Source organism: Cebus imitator, unplaced genomic scaffold (genome assembly GCF_001604975.1).
Source record: "Cebus imitator isolate Cc_AM_T3 unplaced genomic scaffold, Cebus_imitator-1.0 Scaffold6, whole genome shotgun sequence".
NCBI classification, from domain to species: domain Eukaryota; kingdom Metazoa; phylum Chordata; class Mammalia; order Primates; family Cebidae; genus Cebus; species Cebus imitator.
In genome coordinates, this window is record NW_016107321.1 from 4025510 (window position 1) to 4038962 (window position 13453).

General features: G+C 53.0%; 1 protein-coding gene across 3 annotated transcripts in view; it reads left to right on the forward strand.

Annotated features, from left to right (window-relative positions):
* AGPAT4 (1-acylglycerol-3-phosphate O-acyltransferase 4) overlaps positions 1-13453 on the forward strand; it is a 137441-nt gene that overhangs the window by 117098 nt on the left and 6890 nt on the right. The window contains exons 4-9 of one of the 3 annotated variants that reach the window (XM_037741759.1): positions 1270-1431; positions 1772-1925; positions 3425-3530; positions 5823-5891; positions 8451-8526; positions 12566-12635. In XM_037741759.1, the coding sequence (XP_037597687.1) occupies positions 1270-1431; positions 1772-1925; positions 3425-3530; positions 5823-5891; positions 8451-8526; positions 12566-12635 (637 nt within the window). Of the gene's footprint in view, positions 1-1269; positions 1432-1771; positions 1926-3424; positions 3531-5788; positions 5892-8450; positions 8527-12436; positions 12636-13453 lie in introns of all 3 variants that reach the window. The other 2 variants (XM_037741756.1, XM_017538009.1) reach the window with 2 other exon arrangements.

Sequence of the window (13453 nt, forward strand, 5' to 3'; positions counted from 1 at the left end):
CATGTGAGGGAAGAAGTTTCTTGTTTTTTTAAAGTAGGGTAGCAGTTGGCTGTTTAGACCGTCTTCCGTTCTGCCAGTGGGTTGGGGGACACGGTTTCCCCTGTGCGGAGCTGAAGCTGCAGAGAGGCATGGGAGGGCTGGGCAGAAGAGGAGCGAGGGCTGCATGGAGCCGAGCGGCTCCCCTCGCTGTGGGCATCTTAGGTTTAGGGCTGCCCCAACAACCCACAGCCCTGGCCCCGTCACTGTCCCATCGATCAAGGAACATCTTGGTCAATTCCAAAATTAAGGTGAAATGATACACATCCATCAGCTAAAAAGCAGTTCTTGTGTCTCTGCTGCCCCCTCCATCCCACAGAAGCCCTGGTCTTCCTCAGTGTTCGGGGGGGCTGATGTGGACACTTGGCGGGTGACAGCCAAACTGAGCCCTGGGGACCCGGGACTGCTCTGAGAGTCCCCAGAGGGGACCTGTTGGTGGCCAGGCTCATGCACCTGCGTCAGCCTCAAGATCTCTGGCAAGTGCCGCTGCCCGTCTTGGCCTCAAAGACGGGGGTGTGGGGGGGTGGTGTGGAGGGCACTGAGCACGTCTTCTGGTCTGGGTTTTACTCCCAGCTCAGACCAGCCATGCCCGGAGATCTCTCTGGGCTCTGTGGCCTGCTCTGTGAGTGGAGACTCCCGTTTGCCTCAACTGTAGAGCTCAGCAGAGTGGGCCGAGCTGTCTCGGAAAATTTGGATTCGAATGAGTATTTGGCCAACAACTGTTCGAGAAGGATCTTAACCTCATGCCTGGGACTGCTACATTTTCTAGCATTTGACATTTTCAGCAATCAAGAATTACTATATTTTGTAATATAGTAATGTCACAAAACTGAGTGAGATCTGCAGAAAGGTGCAGGAATTAGTGTCACACAGCTGCATGGTGGGCTTAGCAAGCGCACATGCAGGGATCACCTGGAAACCGTTTGGATGGTGGTAGGAGGATCCTCAGGACCCTGAATACCCTCGACTGCTCGAGGCTGCCTTCACAACTTCTGCCCTCTGCACTGAGAACCAGGGCCGCCTTGCCTTCTGCCCCAACATGGGCAGGGTGGGCACAACCTAGACCACTAGCTGAAAGGTGGGGAGGGCTCCAGGGTCCATGGCCTTGATGTCATGTGTTCTGGGACCATCCTGAGGCGCCTTCTCCTCTTTTTCTACTACAGTCTCCAGCAGCCCCGGGAGGTGGCTCTGACACCTTCTTCATGGGTCCCTGGGCTCCTTCCTCTGTTTCAGGGTTCCAAGGTCCTGGCCAAGAAAGAGCTGGCCTACGTCCCGATCATCGGCTGGATGTGGTACTTCACCGAGATGGTCTTCTGCACGCGCAAGTGGGAGCAGGATCGCAAGACGGTCGCCACCAGCCTGCAGCACCTCCGGGACTACCCTGAGAAATATTTTGTATGTCGGCACCAGAGCAGCTGTGTCCTAAGCACTCCTGCAGGACTGTGACCGTGGGACCCCGTGTGACTTCCACAGGACACATGACTGTGGAGATGTGTGTGACTCCAGGGCTGTGTGTGACCTCAGGGTTGTATGTGACCATGGGACCACATGTGACTGGGGCCACGTGTGACTGTGGGGTCGTGTGTAACCCCAGGGATGTATGTGACCATGGGGCCATGTGTGCCTGTGGGGCGATGTGTCACCATAGGGCCTTTTGTGACCTCAGGGCTGTATGTGACTATGGGGCCATGTGTGACTGTGGGGCCGTGTGTGACCCCTGCCTCCTGCCTTCCAGTTCCTGATCCACTGTGAGGGCACGCGGTTCACGGAGAAGAAGCACGAGATCAGCATGCAGGTGGCCCGGGCCAAGGGGCTGCCTAGCCTCAAGCACCACCTGTTGCCACGAACCAAGGGCTTCGCCATCACCGTGAGGAGCTTGAGAAATGTAGGTAAGGAAGAGTGTGTGGCCCTGGGCCTCCGTGGCAGCTCCAGATGGGCGGAGCTTGCTTCCTGCCGGCACTTCCCAGCTTACATGAGGCTATGAGTTCAGAGTGGCTGTTCAAGTCTGGTCTTTGGGACTGGGAACCGAGGGCAGATGGCACCTGCATCCCTGGCTGGCACCCAGGGTGGGCACCTACTTTTCCTGGAGTGCCCAGGCCAGCATTGCCCTTTGCTGGCAAATAGGCTGGGTGCCTGGATATGGCCCATGGGGTAACCTGGCTCCAGGCTTGCAGGCACGAGGCAGCACGGTTGGGTTTGAGGGTCATTTCTTGCCCACCCATTGGCATTGGCTGAACTCTGAGCTTGTGGCCTGTTGCAGCTGGCCTCAGAGTGTAGAGCCCTGAGTGGCCATTGGTAAGAAGAAAATAGCAGCAGCTTGCCTCTGGCCTCTTGTCATGCTTTTGTCATCTTTTCGACCTGCCTGGCTCCAGTTCAGAAACACCCTCTGTCCGCTGCACAGCCGGCCTCCTTCCCAACCCCCACAGTCCCTTGGCCCTTCCCCTGGGCTCCAGGCCCTGGGGGCAGCTTCCTTCTGCTCCTTCTCAGGGAAAACACTTCAGGTGAGCCTGGCTCCTTCCTGGAGGGAGCTAGAACCCAGCTGAACGTGGCGCCCAGACCCACGCTGTCGCCCTCCTCAGCCTTATTCTCCTGTCTCCTGTCTTCCTTCTGGGACTAAGGGCAGGGGGTCCTGAACTCCTCCCCAGACCTGCATCAGGGGCCCCTCAGCTTCTCCAGCCCTGCCCGACCTCCTACCAGGACCTCTGGAGCAACAGGGCTGGTGAATCTGTACCTCTAACAAGTCCCCACGTGGCCCACCAGCTGCAGCAGTGGTGTCAGGCCCCCAGGCAGCACTCCCTCGTGGCCTCTGCCTATTAAAACACACTCACCCTTGCACACCCAGGCCAGCGCCAGCCCCGCTTCCTTCTGGGCCTGCAGGAACCCAGGCCCGGCGGTCTGTGCCCCGGGCCCTCTCTCCCCTCTGTGTGCCTGCCCTGCCCTTCTTACCCTTGTTTACCGGTTTCTTCTTGCCCACATTCTTCCCTTGCTTCCTCATCCCCCTTCTGTTCGCCAGTGTTCCCTGATGACCCTCTACTGGCACAATGCCATGTGCTCCACACACACTGTCACCATCAGTCCCCACGACATCCTGGCAGGCAGCTCTCACTCCCAGAGAGAGGACAGGAAAGCAGGCTCTGGAGTCTCGGTAGCTCACTCGGGCTCGCAGAACCGTGGGCCAACGGGCGACCGCCTCTGTGCCCCTTCCCCTCTGCCCAGCCTCGTAGAAGGCTGGCGGCACAAAAGGGCGCTAGCTGTCTAAAAGTCTCTTTTGCTCTGGGCTCAGCCTGAGGGCCAGAACTCACCTGCCCCCTGCTGTCCCTGCCTCCACACTGACCCTGGGCCCCAGGGCCAAGGACGCCCCCATTGCTCACTCCCCTCCACCTCCCAGTCTGCTGCGCGCCACCCTCTCCAGCAGAGTCAAGACCATGTGGACTCCCTGATCAGGAGACCTCACTGAATCCTGTTTCCTCTGCTGACCAGCTGTGCAACCCTGGGCAAGTGACCTTACCCCTCTGGTCCTAAGTTTGCTCTGAGTTCTGCAAAATCTGTCAGGGTTGCAAGGATGCTTCAGTGAGAAAGCTGGTTGGACCAGTGGGCTTCCTGACTGAGCTTCGCCTCTGCAAGGCCATCCATCTCTCTGCTGTTCATCACGGGGCATTAACAAGGCCCTCCCTAATAACAGCCACCACCGGCCCTGGGCGCCTCTGACATGCCAGGCCCTGCACGCACTGTATGTGTAGGGTATCCTCACAGGTCTCAGGAAGGTAGATTGCTTTTTCTTTTTGCTTTCAGTTCACAGATAAGGACATTAGGGCTCAGAGAAGTTAAGGAGCAGGTGCACTGTGCCTCAGCCAGTATACGGCGAGCCAGGAATGACTCCTGGGTGGCAGGGGCTGGTCTCCTTCTGATGGGTCTTGCGGTTAGACTCAGGCTGGCTCTCCCTTCAAGACACTTTTCTTGAGGTTTTCCTCTGGAAAACGAGAGTTGTGCAAGTTGCTGGTTTTTAGGCGGTTCTTTGGGGAAGCTGTGGGTTCTCCCCACCTTTGCTTAACCAGGGTCGGCTTCTTCTGTTGTCTGCATGGGTCCCTGTGTGAGCGAGTCAGAGGAAAGGAGGTGTCAAAGCCGCTGAACTACGTGAGCTCCGCGGGCCCTTCTTCCTGAGAAGCCCTAGGACGCTACAGTCACGGTCCACACAGCCTGAACAGCTGTTCCTATAGATGCCCGTTTATGCAAATGCCTGGGAAATGTGGTAGGCATCAAGGTTCTCTGCCAGCAGCCCTGACCGGACAGCTGCTCCTCGGCAGGGCTCAGGACAGTCCCGCCTCCAGCCCCAAGGTGCGGGCGCGTGGTCTCGGGCACTCCTGCCCCGTTCCCAGGCTCTCCTGCAGGCCAGCAGTAGGACCGCCACCACTGGCACAGCCAGTCCATCTGCAGACCATGCCCGGTGGTCAGGCAGCAGGGAGAAGAAAACAGACGGTGATTTATTGTTTCTGAATCTTGGTTCTACATATTCCCAACCAGACCGAGTGCCTCTCCTCCCCCTGCCATCCTCCCACGCCCTTCATTAATCCTTGCATGTGTGTAAAGCTCCCAGTGAAGTGTCTGGCTCATCATTTATTGAACCACGTGCTGGGCCCTGCAGTAAGTGCCTGACCTCCGTCATCTCAGCAGCTGTGTAACAGAGGCTCCCTTCTCCAGAAGACCTGGCCCCAGCCGGCTGGGAGATCCTGCCACTGGGATAAGGTGGCGGCCACTGGGGTTCCCACCTATTCCTCCTTCTGTCCTGTGCTCTCACATTTCAGCAAGTGGCCACTGTTTGCACTGTGCATTTATCCACTCTGTTCCGTCACTTGTTCCTTCCTGTCTTCTCCCATCCTTTGATCCAGTGAGCATTTACTGAGCACAGGCCAGGTCCCAGGGCTGTGGCACGAATTTTGAGGTAACTTCTAATACTCTGATAGGTTAACTCACCTTTGGGTAGACGTGTTAAACTTACAGATACTTGTTGCTTCTCAGCCAAGCTTCAACTGACTACAATCCCCTTCCGTAAGGAGTTTCTCGTCAGTATCTTATCCTAGGATAATTTGTAGCTAGCTTATGTTCCTAGGGGAAAATAATGCTCATAGAATGGATATGCCGCTGTAACTGAAGCACATCCTTAGATAGTTTCCTTTGGAATAACTTTTCTTATCCACATTTGTTTAAATTTTGGTGTTTGTTGACTAAAATGACAGGCTGGGGACACTGGAAAGTGACAAATCATTGTTGTAGTACCTCTAGACCTGACTTTGCAGTATAGCTTTAAAAGTAATCTGGGCTGGGCATGGTGGCTCATGCTTGTATTTCCAGCACTTTGGGAGGCCGAAGCAGTCAAATCACTTGAGGTCAGGAGTTCAAGACCAGCCTGGCCAACATGGTGAGACCCTGTCTCTACCTAAAATACAAAAATTAGCTGAGCATGGTGGTGGGTGCCTATTATCCCATCTACTTGGGAGGCTGAGGCAGGAGAATTGCTTGAACCCAAGAGGCAGTGGTTATAGTGAGCCAAGATTGTACCACTGCACTCCAGCTTGGGTGACAGAGTGATACTCCGTTTCCAAGAAAAAAAATATATAAAAAAAGAACTCTAACCACACCATTTCTTGGTAACCTTAGTCAGCAGTTTGATTATTGTCTTCCATTGTGTGTATCTACAGAACAAAATTGGGTTCACACGCTATATACTGCTTTGTATTTGTTTTATTTTTTATAGTTTCAGCTGTATATGACTGTACACTCAATTTCAGAAATAATGAAAATCCAACACTGCTGGGAGTCCTAAACGGAAAGAAATATCATGCAGATTTGTATGTTAGGTAAGTCAAACCGTTTCCTTTCCAGAAAAGACAGTGCCCATTTCAAAGTAAACACATCACAGATGACCTAGAAACTTCCTCCAGGGATCCCGGGTCACATGGACTTCTTTGCAGACTGTTTTGCATCGAACTTGTACACATTCTGCTATTGTGAGTCATCTGCTGAAGTCTCCTTCCATGCTAGCCACTTCTGGATCCTCTTTAACCAGCTCTTTCTTATCAAAGAGCTTAGGCCGAACAAAGGGAAGGCCACATTTTAGAATTATTTTGGCGTTGGTGTGAAGAGAATATCTTATTGACCCTTTTCCTGGGTGATGGGTGTGCTGTATGGAATACACACAGATCTATATTTATATAAGGCGTTCTAGGCACAAATGCAAAACCCTTTTGCAGTGTCTCACTTTTGTGTTATGTTCCAGGCCATTAATGATTTTATTGAAGACCCTTCCAGACGTATTAGTCGAACTAGTTTTCCTTGCCTGCTTGTTGACTTATAGAATGGGCCTAAGAGCTCCAGAATGTCACCAAGATCAGCGGGAGACAGTTGAAAGGTGCTGCAGATGGTAATCACAATGGCAGTTCACACATTAAAGCCCAGTGTGACCTGGGCCAGGGATGGTCTTGGCTTGTTGTGCTGTAGGTCATCTTCTCTGAATGCTAATTGAGAGGATCTGAAATGCCCACTGATGCAGAACTAACCCAGTGGCTTAGAACCTTCTGATTAAAGACCTTATGGAAGCCAAGTTACAACACGGCACCGTGAAAATCCAGTGGCCCTTTGTTCCCACCAAGTCGCACCGAATGTCCAAGCTTTTCTGGGAGGTGTTTTGGTGGACTGGCAGCCAGTTAAGTAGCTTCTGATCTAAAAACGATCTGGCTTTCCCATAAAAATAGGACAGCGTCGTCACCATCACTGTCTTCTTGTCTCATGGTGCAGGCGAGTCTGCCTGTGACTCGGTTCTGTGGCATATGAAGGCAGGAGGAAAAGGGGACCTTTAGACCTTCTCCCAGGAATAAAGCGAGGTTTTATTCCCCGTGTTCTCCGAGAGCTGGCAGGAGCTCCACCTGATGGCCAGTTGGGCTCAGATATTTGGGAAAACCCCAAGACATGTGCAAGGTTATTTCCTCTCAGATAGCTGCAACTCTCCCAAGCATGTGTGAGAATCAGCCCAGAGATGATACTGACACGTTCACTCGCTGAAGCCAGATCACACTCGACCCCAGAGGAAGGTTAGCATTGATGCTGTTCAACACACATCTTTTCTTCTTGTAGCTGCCCATTAAAAATAATTGAGGCATTTTCTGAACATACATCAATACAAAGCACGGAGACATCAAGGGCGATAATGTCAAGTTGCTGAAAAGAGCCAAATTCACTACATTCCCACTATCCAAATAAAGAAATACTGTGCAGACTTGAGAGAGCTGATTTCCAAAGCAGAGTAGATCAGACAGCAAAGAAGTAGAGGATTCACAGAAGTACAGTGTGTATAGGAACAAAAAAGGTGAAAGAATATTTCCAGAGAAGCTTATGGGGTAAGTTCTAATTATGTGAAAAACTTACCTCTGTACAATACTGCCTTGCAAAAGAAGTGGCTCATTATAATTTGTTATAAGATGGAATCCCATCATTTATTCTCTTAACAGACTCTAGTGTGATTGATAAGCTCTAAAGTCTTCTTACTAAGATATTCCTAGGCCACAGAAGGCAGTGAAATGACCTGGGAAGTCAAGCCAGATGCAGACTTTGACATGGACAAAACTGAGTATAAATGAACATCCCTTGAAGTCACAAGAGCCAACAACCTGAGAATAGGAATGGCAGAGGTGGCAGAGTGACTCCTCCCCGTGCTCAGTATGGGCTTTCTGCAAATGACAGAGTGGCAAGCCCCTGCCAGCGGCAGTCCCCAGAGCCACCTGAGTCTCTGAGCTGTTGCTGGTGCACAGTGACTCAGGGTTCCTACCTGAGCCATGGCGCCTGGGGAAGATGCCCTGGCTTCTTCCATCTGGGAGAACCTTAATTCACCATCCACGCCACTGACTTGTCAGAACCTTTGCAGAGTCTGCCTTAAGGTCAACCGAGGCCAGAGGCATCATTTAATGGGAGATAATCTGGCATTACCAGGAAGTCGGTTGCTTGGCTAAGAAATAACTAGTGTATTATCTCCGATACATTGATTCTATGTAGATTGGATTGTTTCATGTGGAAACTGAGGCCGTGTTGTCCTCTTTGGGAGAGGCCAATATCAGGTTTTGGGGCCTTTTTGTGAGGTGGGAGGGAGGATGGAATGAGGCAACGTTCCCTGTTCTGACAGCATCTGTCTGTACCACTGAACTGGGCCTGGGATTGTTCCCTAATGGGTCATAATTGCATTTTGGCCTATGTTTTCCCCAGTATAGATGTGGAATGCCCCTTCTATCACTTGTGTTATTCTCTTCACTTCCACATGAGTTAGGCTACCTAGATAAAAACAAAAAAATGGCAACACCATTCCTGGAAAGTGTATGTTGGGAGGTGGGCGTCGCCTCCTCCCTGCCAGCTGCTCTCTGCCTTTGCAGGAGGATTCCACTGGAAGACATCCCTGATGACGATGCCAAGTGCTCGGCCTGGTTGCACAAGCTCTACCAGGAGAAGGTCAGTGCACTGGGCACCAGGGGTCCCTTCACGTCACAGCTGTGCATGCACCGTGCGGCCGTGTGGTGACACAGGCATTTTCCTGGTAGGCGAGATCTCAGAGCCAGTTATTAACGAGTCTGCAGCCAACTCTCTCTTGGCAATAAAGAACATTATCTTTTAAGGAGGGGCTGGGCACAGTGGCTCATGCCAGTAATCCCAGCGCTTTGGGAGGCTGAGGCTGGAGGATCACTTGAGGCTAGGGGTTTGAGACCAGTCCGGGCAACATAATGAGAACCTCTCTCTACAAAAAATTTAAAAAATTAGCTGGGCCTGGGGGTGCACACCTGTAGTCCCAGCTACTGGGGAAGATGAAGTGGGAGGATCGCTTGAGCCTACAAGTTCGAGGTTACAGTGAGCTATGATTGAGCCGCTGCACTCCAGTCTGGGCAACAGAGCAAGACCCTGTCTCTAAAGACAAGTAAGTGAATGCAAGCTACATTCAGAGCTGTTTTGTGGAGGCCAAGGTCGGGAGCAGCTCTGGGTGGTGCGCAGAGCTGGGGGAGCAAGCATGGTGGCCGGTGAGGAGCGGTGTGCTCCCCTGCTCTGGCCCTCAAGGACAAGGACCACTTTTAGGACTGGCAGTTGTTTTTTTTACTTAAACTGGAAGGGTCTTAGAAGGGCAGCAGTGAGCCTCGAGGCTTGGCCCCCGTGGTAAGTCCTTTGCAAGTCCTGGCCATGCACTCGGGTGATGTCTGTGGGCTGAGGCCGAGGCTTGTGAGCGCCCCTCATGGAGCCTGTCCCCGCCCACACCTGCTGACTAACAGGAGCCCCTTCTTCCTTTCTGTTCCCCTACTTTCTCCTCTGTTCTTTTTTCTTTCCTGTTCTTCCTCCCCTCCTTCTCTCCCTCCTTTCTTCCCCCGGGCCCTAAGACACATTGTCTTTGCTGAGCTGTGGCTGGGAAAGCTGAGCAGCTGTGCTCTGCGCGTGTCTCCTCTGGAGTGCCTTTGTTGCCGGCTGCAGTGGGTGTTTGGGGAATCTGCCACCTGTCAATAGGATCTCGTTCTCCTTTCGGCTTGTGGGTTGATGCTTCTTTCTGGAAACAAACCGACTCTCCTTCGTTCAGTGACTCCATTTCCCAATTCCAGCTTTATACTGTGCCACACAGTAACATACAGAAACAAAACCACGAAGTCCTTTCCCTGTGGGGCAAATTTTATTACAAAATGAGCTGCAGGACCAAGACTGGCCATGGACATTCTGCTTCGGGAGCCTGAAGTGTGGCCGGAACTGGCTGCACTGGTCTGTGGGAGGAACCGTGGCAATGTCATGGGCCAAAAGTGAGGGGTGGGGGTGAGATTTAGTGTTTTAAACCAGAGAGAAAGAAAACTTTAAAATGAATGGGGCCAAGTGTGGTGGCTCACACCTGTAATCCCAACACTTTGGGAAGCTGAGGCAGATCACCTGAGCTCAGGTGTTCGAGACCAGCCTGGCCAACATGGTGAAACCCCATCTCTACAAAAATACAAAGCCAGGCATGATGGCGGGTGCCTGTAATCCCAGCTACTGGGAGGCTGAGGAGGGAGAATCCCTTGAACCCAGGAGGTAGAGGTTGCAGTGAGCAGAGATGGTGCCACTGCACTCCAGCCTGTGTGACAGAGCAAGACTCTGTCTCAAAAAATAAAGTGAATGGGAAGTTCTGAGTTGTGCAGCTCATAGAAAAGGGAGTGCTTTCTTCTTGCTAGTGGTGCAAATACAAAAACCTTGGCCTAGCAAATGTCTTTCTGGAAAACAAGACAGAAAAAGTCACCATGGTAAGTTCCCCTTTGTGATATTACCATAAAAAAATACTATAAAAACTACTAAGGAAAATTCTTTCAAAAACCACATTTGCCCATTTTTAAAATGGGTGCGTTTTATAGCATATAAATGACACCTTAAGCAAGCTATATATAAATATATATATATATTTTAGCAAAGTGCAAAAATATCACCCCCCTTACCTAGTTCTCAGGTGCCCCCCAATCCAAGAGAAGAAAAATCAGCCCGGTCTGGTGGGCAGGCGGAATGCTGCTTCCTTCCCTGGCAGGGTTGGGTACCACCTCTCTGGGCGTCGCCTGTGCTTCTGTCATGGTGCTCACCTCCTTGTGTGAAATTGGTCAGTGTCCTCCACCATCGGATCACTCTCACTGCTTGACGGTGTGGTTGGCACACACGTTGATTATTCTCAAACTGCTTGATGATGTGGCTTCCCTTGGCCGATGTCCAAGAGCAGAGTCATGTGACAAGTGACGCTTTCTTTGGACCAGGCTTGTGAATGGGCTGCAGGGGGCCAAGGACAGAGCGGAGGCCCCTGAACTGCCCAGGGAAGGGCTGGGGGTTCTCCTTCCAAAGTGGCCTAATTAGTGACTAATACTATAAGTGGCTCTGAGAGGCGAAGAAAGCCTGCGATTCAGTACACCCTGAACGGAAACGGAGAAAAGTGTGGGGTACTTCCGACCTTTCTATCTCAAGTTGTTAAAGGAAAACAGCCAGCATAAGTTTCAATTATATTTCCATATAGTTGGAAACATTTTTTTCCAGAAAACTTGACTCCTCATTTTCCAGAAAACTTCGCTCATTTTCCAGAAAATTTGACTCCTTAGAGAACTGGGAGATTACCAGGCTAGTTCATGGGACACAAACTGGGCCTCGCCGTGACTCACTCACACCCGTTTTTGTGGGCACGCACAGTCAGCCACGTGCAACTTTAACAATACCTGAGGCAGCTGCCCACGTTATAACCTGGGCAACTCCCTGTGGCTGCCTGGCTCAGCTCTGCTCCCTGGAGGCGGCTCTTGCCCTGGCCCCTCCCCTTATGTGGCCCAGGGGGCATCCTGGTGCCACAGCCCCTCATTCCCTGTGTCCTGACACAGCCCAGCTTCCAGCTGCTTGAGCACCCCTGCTGACTGTCAGGTTCCTGGGTCCCTCCCTGGTGCCCAGCAGCTTCTTGCGGCCGAGCCCTAGTCCCTCAGTGGGAGCTCCGTGGCATGAGACACCCAGGGAAGAGCCACTGTGTTCTTCTGCAGTACATTTACATGGCACTGTGAGAGGCCCCCCGTTCTCACCTAGGGACTGCAGGGAACGCCATGAGGGCTCCGGAGTAACTGCTGTGCCAGCTGCTCGGTGCCATGCCCTGGGGTGGATATGGAGGAGTAGATAGTTCCCACTAAGAATCTGCTTAGTGGAAGGACATGAGTGTTTACTTTTTACATGGTCTAACAATTGCTTAGAAGAGTCACCTTGGACACCCAGTCCTGAGTTTGCGGTTACCTCGGAGAGCCACACGCTGCAGCCCTCAAGCCCTTTGTCCTTCACGCTGCCTTGAATCATGGCCCCCAGAGCCCTCCAGTGGCAAACAGGGTGGTGGGTGCGCGTGGGCTGCCCCGCAGGAGCCGAGGTAAACTGGCTGTGGAGAGGCCACAGTGGCAGAGCGTATCCCGGGCCAGGCTGGGTGGCGAGCTCCTCCCTGACTGTGGGCCAGGTTTCCATGGAGTGTCCACTCCAATCTCCAACTGACTTGTTGTAGAAGGCACTGCTGCCCCTTTAGACAGACCTGGGCCTGGGCTCAGGGATGCAGGCGCTTGCCCACAGCAGGTGGATCCTAGCCTAGGCTGGCTGGCGCCAGAGCTCATGCTCCATGCCCTACATTCAGTGACAGCTACAGCAGCCCTGCCACTCCCAGTGTCTCTGTGGGAGGGGGCAGCCAGTTGCAGCATCAGGAAGACAGCAGCTGCCCACAAAGCGCTCTCTGAAAGGAGCTACAGTCCCCAGTTCTGCCGAACCCCATTGGCACCTGTGTGTCTGTGTGATTCCCTTGGAAGCAGGGCCTCAGGAGGGACCTGCCACCAAGCCCTGTGTGGCGTCTGAGGGTCCCCTTTCTGTCCCCTAGGATGCCTTTCAGGAGGAGTATTGCAGGACGGGCACCTTCCCGGAGACGCCCATGGTGCCCCCCAGGCGGCCCTGGACCCTGGTGAACTGGCTGTTTTGGGCCTCGTTGGTGCTCTACCCTTTCTTCCAGTTCTTGGTCAGCATGATCAGGAGCGGGTCTTCCCTGACGCTGGCCAGCTTCATCCTTGTCTTCTTCGTGGGTGAGTGGAGGGCAAGGGGCTGCTGACAGCACCACCCGGGGAGGTGGCACCAGGGCTGGGACCCAGGTCGTCTGTGTAGGAAGTTGTGCCATGGATGAGGAGCAGGCTCACACTGCAATCACAGGGAAACTAGACTTCAGGATGAGTACGAGACTCTCGAATACCAGGTCTGGGACTCACTCCATAGCCTGGATGGCCCAGCCTCCCACCTAGCGCTGGATTCCACACGTTCCCTGCTGGGTGGTGACGCAGCTGCCACTTCCACTCCTAACTGTTGGGAGTGCTCCGTCCCTATCCTCTGCTCACTGGTGTCATTTCCTGCTTCTGAGCAAAGCCCTGTGCTGGAGCCCGGTGGGGACGGATAGGCAGCTCCCTGCCTTCCTCTGGGGTGCCTGTGGCTTCTCCTTTGCTGCAGGTGGACAACACCGAGTGGAGACTCAGTGACATTCCACTGATCCACGCCGGCTCCAGGTGACCAGTATTCTTGGGCTACTGCTGCTTCTTGGCGTCAAGCCTCTGCACGCTGCTCCTTGCCTCTGTGGTGGGCAGCCGTGTCATGCCTGCTTCCTGCCCTATGAACAGCAGACCTGTGCTTCCTGGAGCCAAGGAAGACTTTGGGGTTTCCCTGTGAAAGGCCTCGTCTCCCCAAGCCTGGCATCCTCTCTGAGGCTTCGGAGCCCCGGAGACGGCACATTGTCCAAGCCCACAGAGATCGCATGCTTCCTTCAAATGGATGGGTCTCAGTTATTTTCTGTGAAATGCAAAGATGCTCTGTGCCCACCATAAAAGACCCAAGCACCATAAAAGTGCAGAAAATT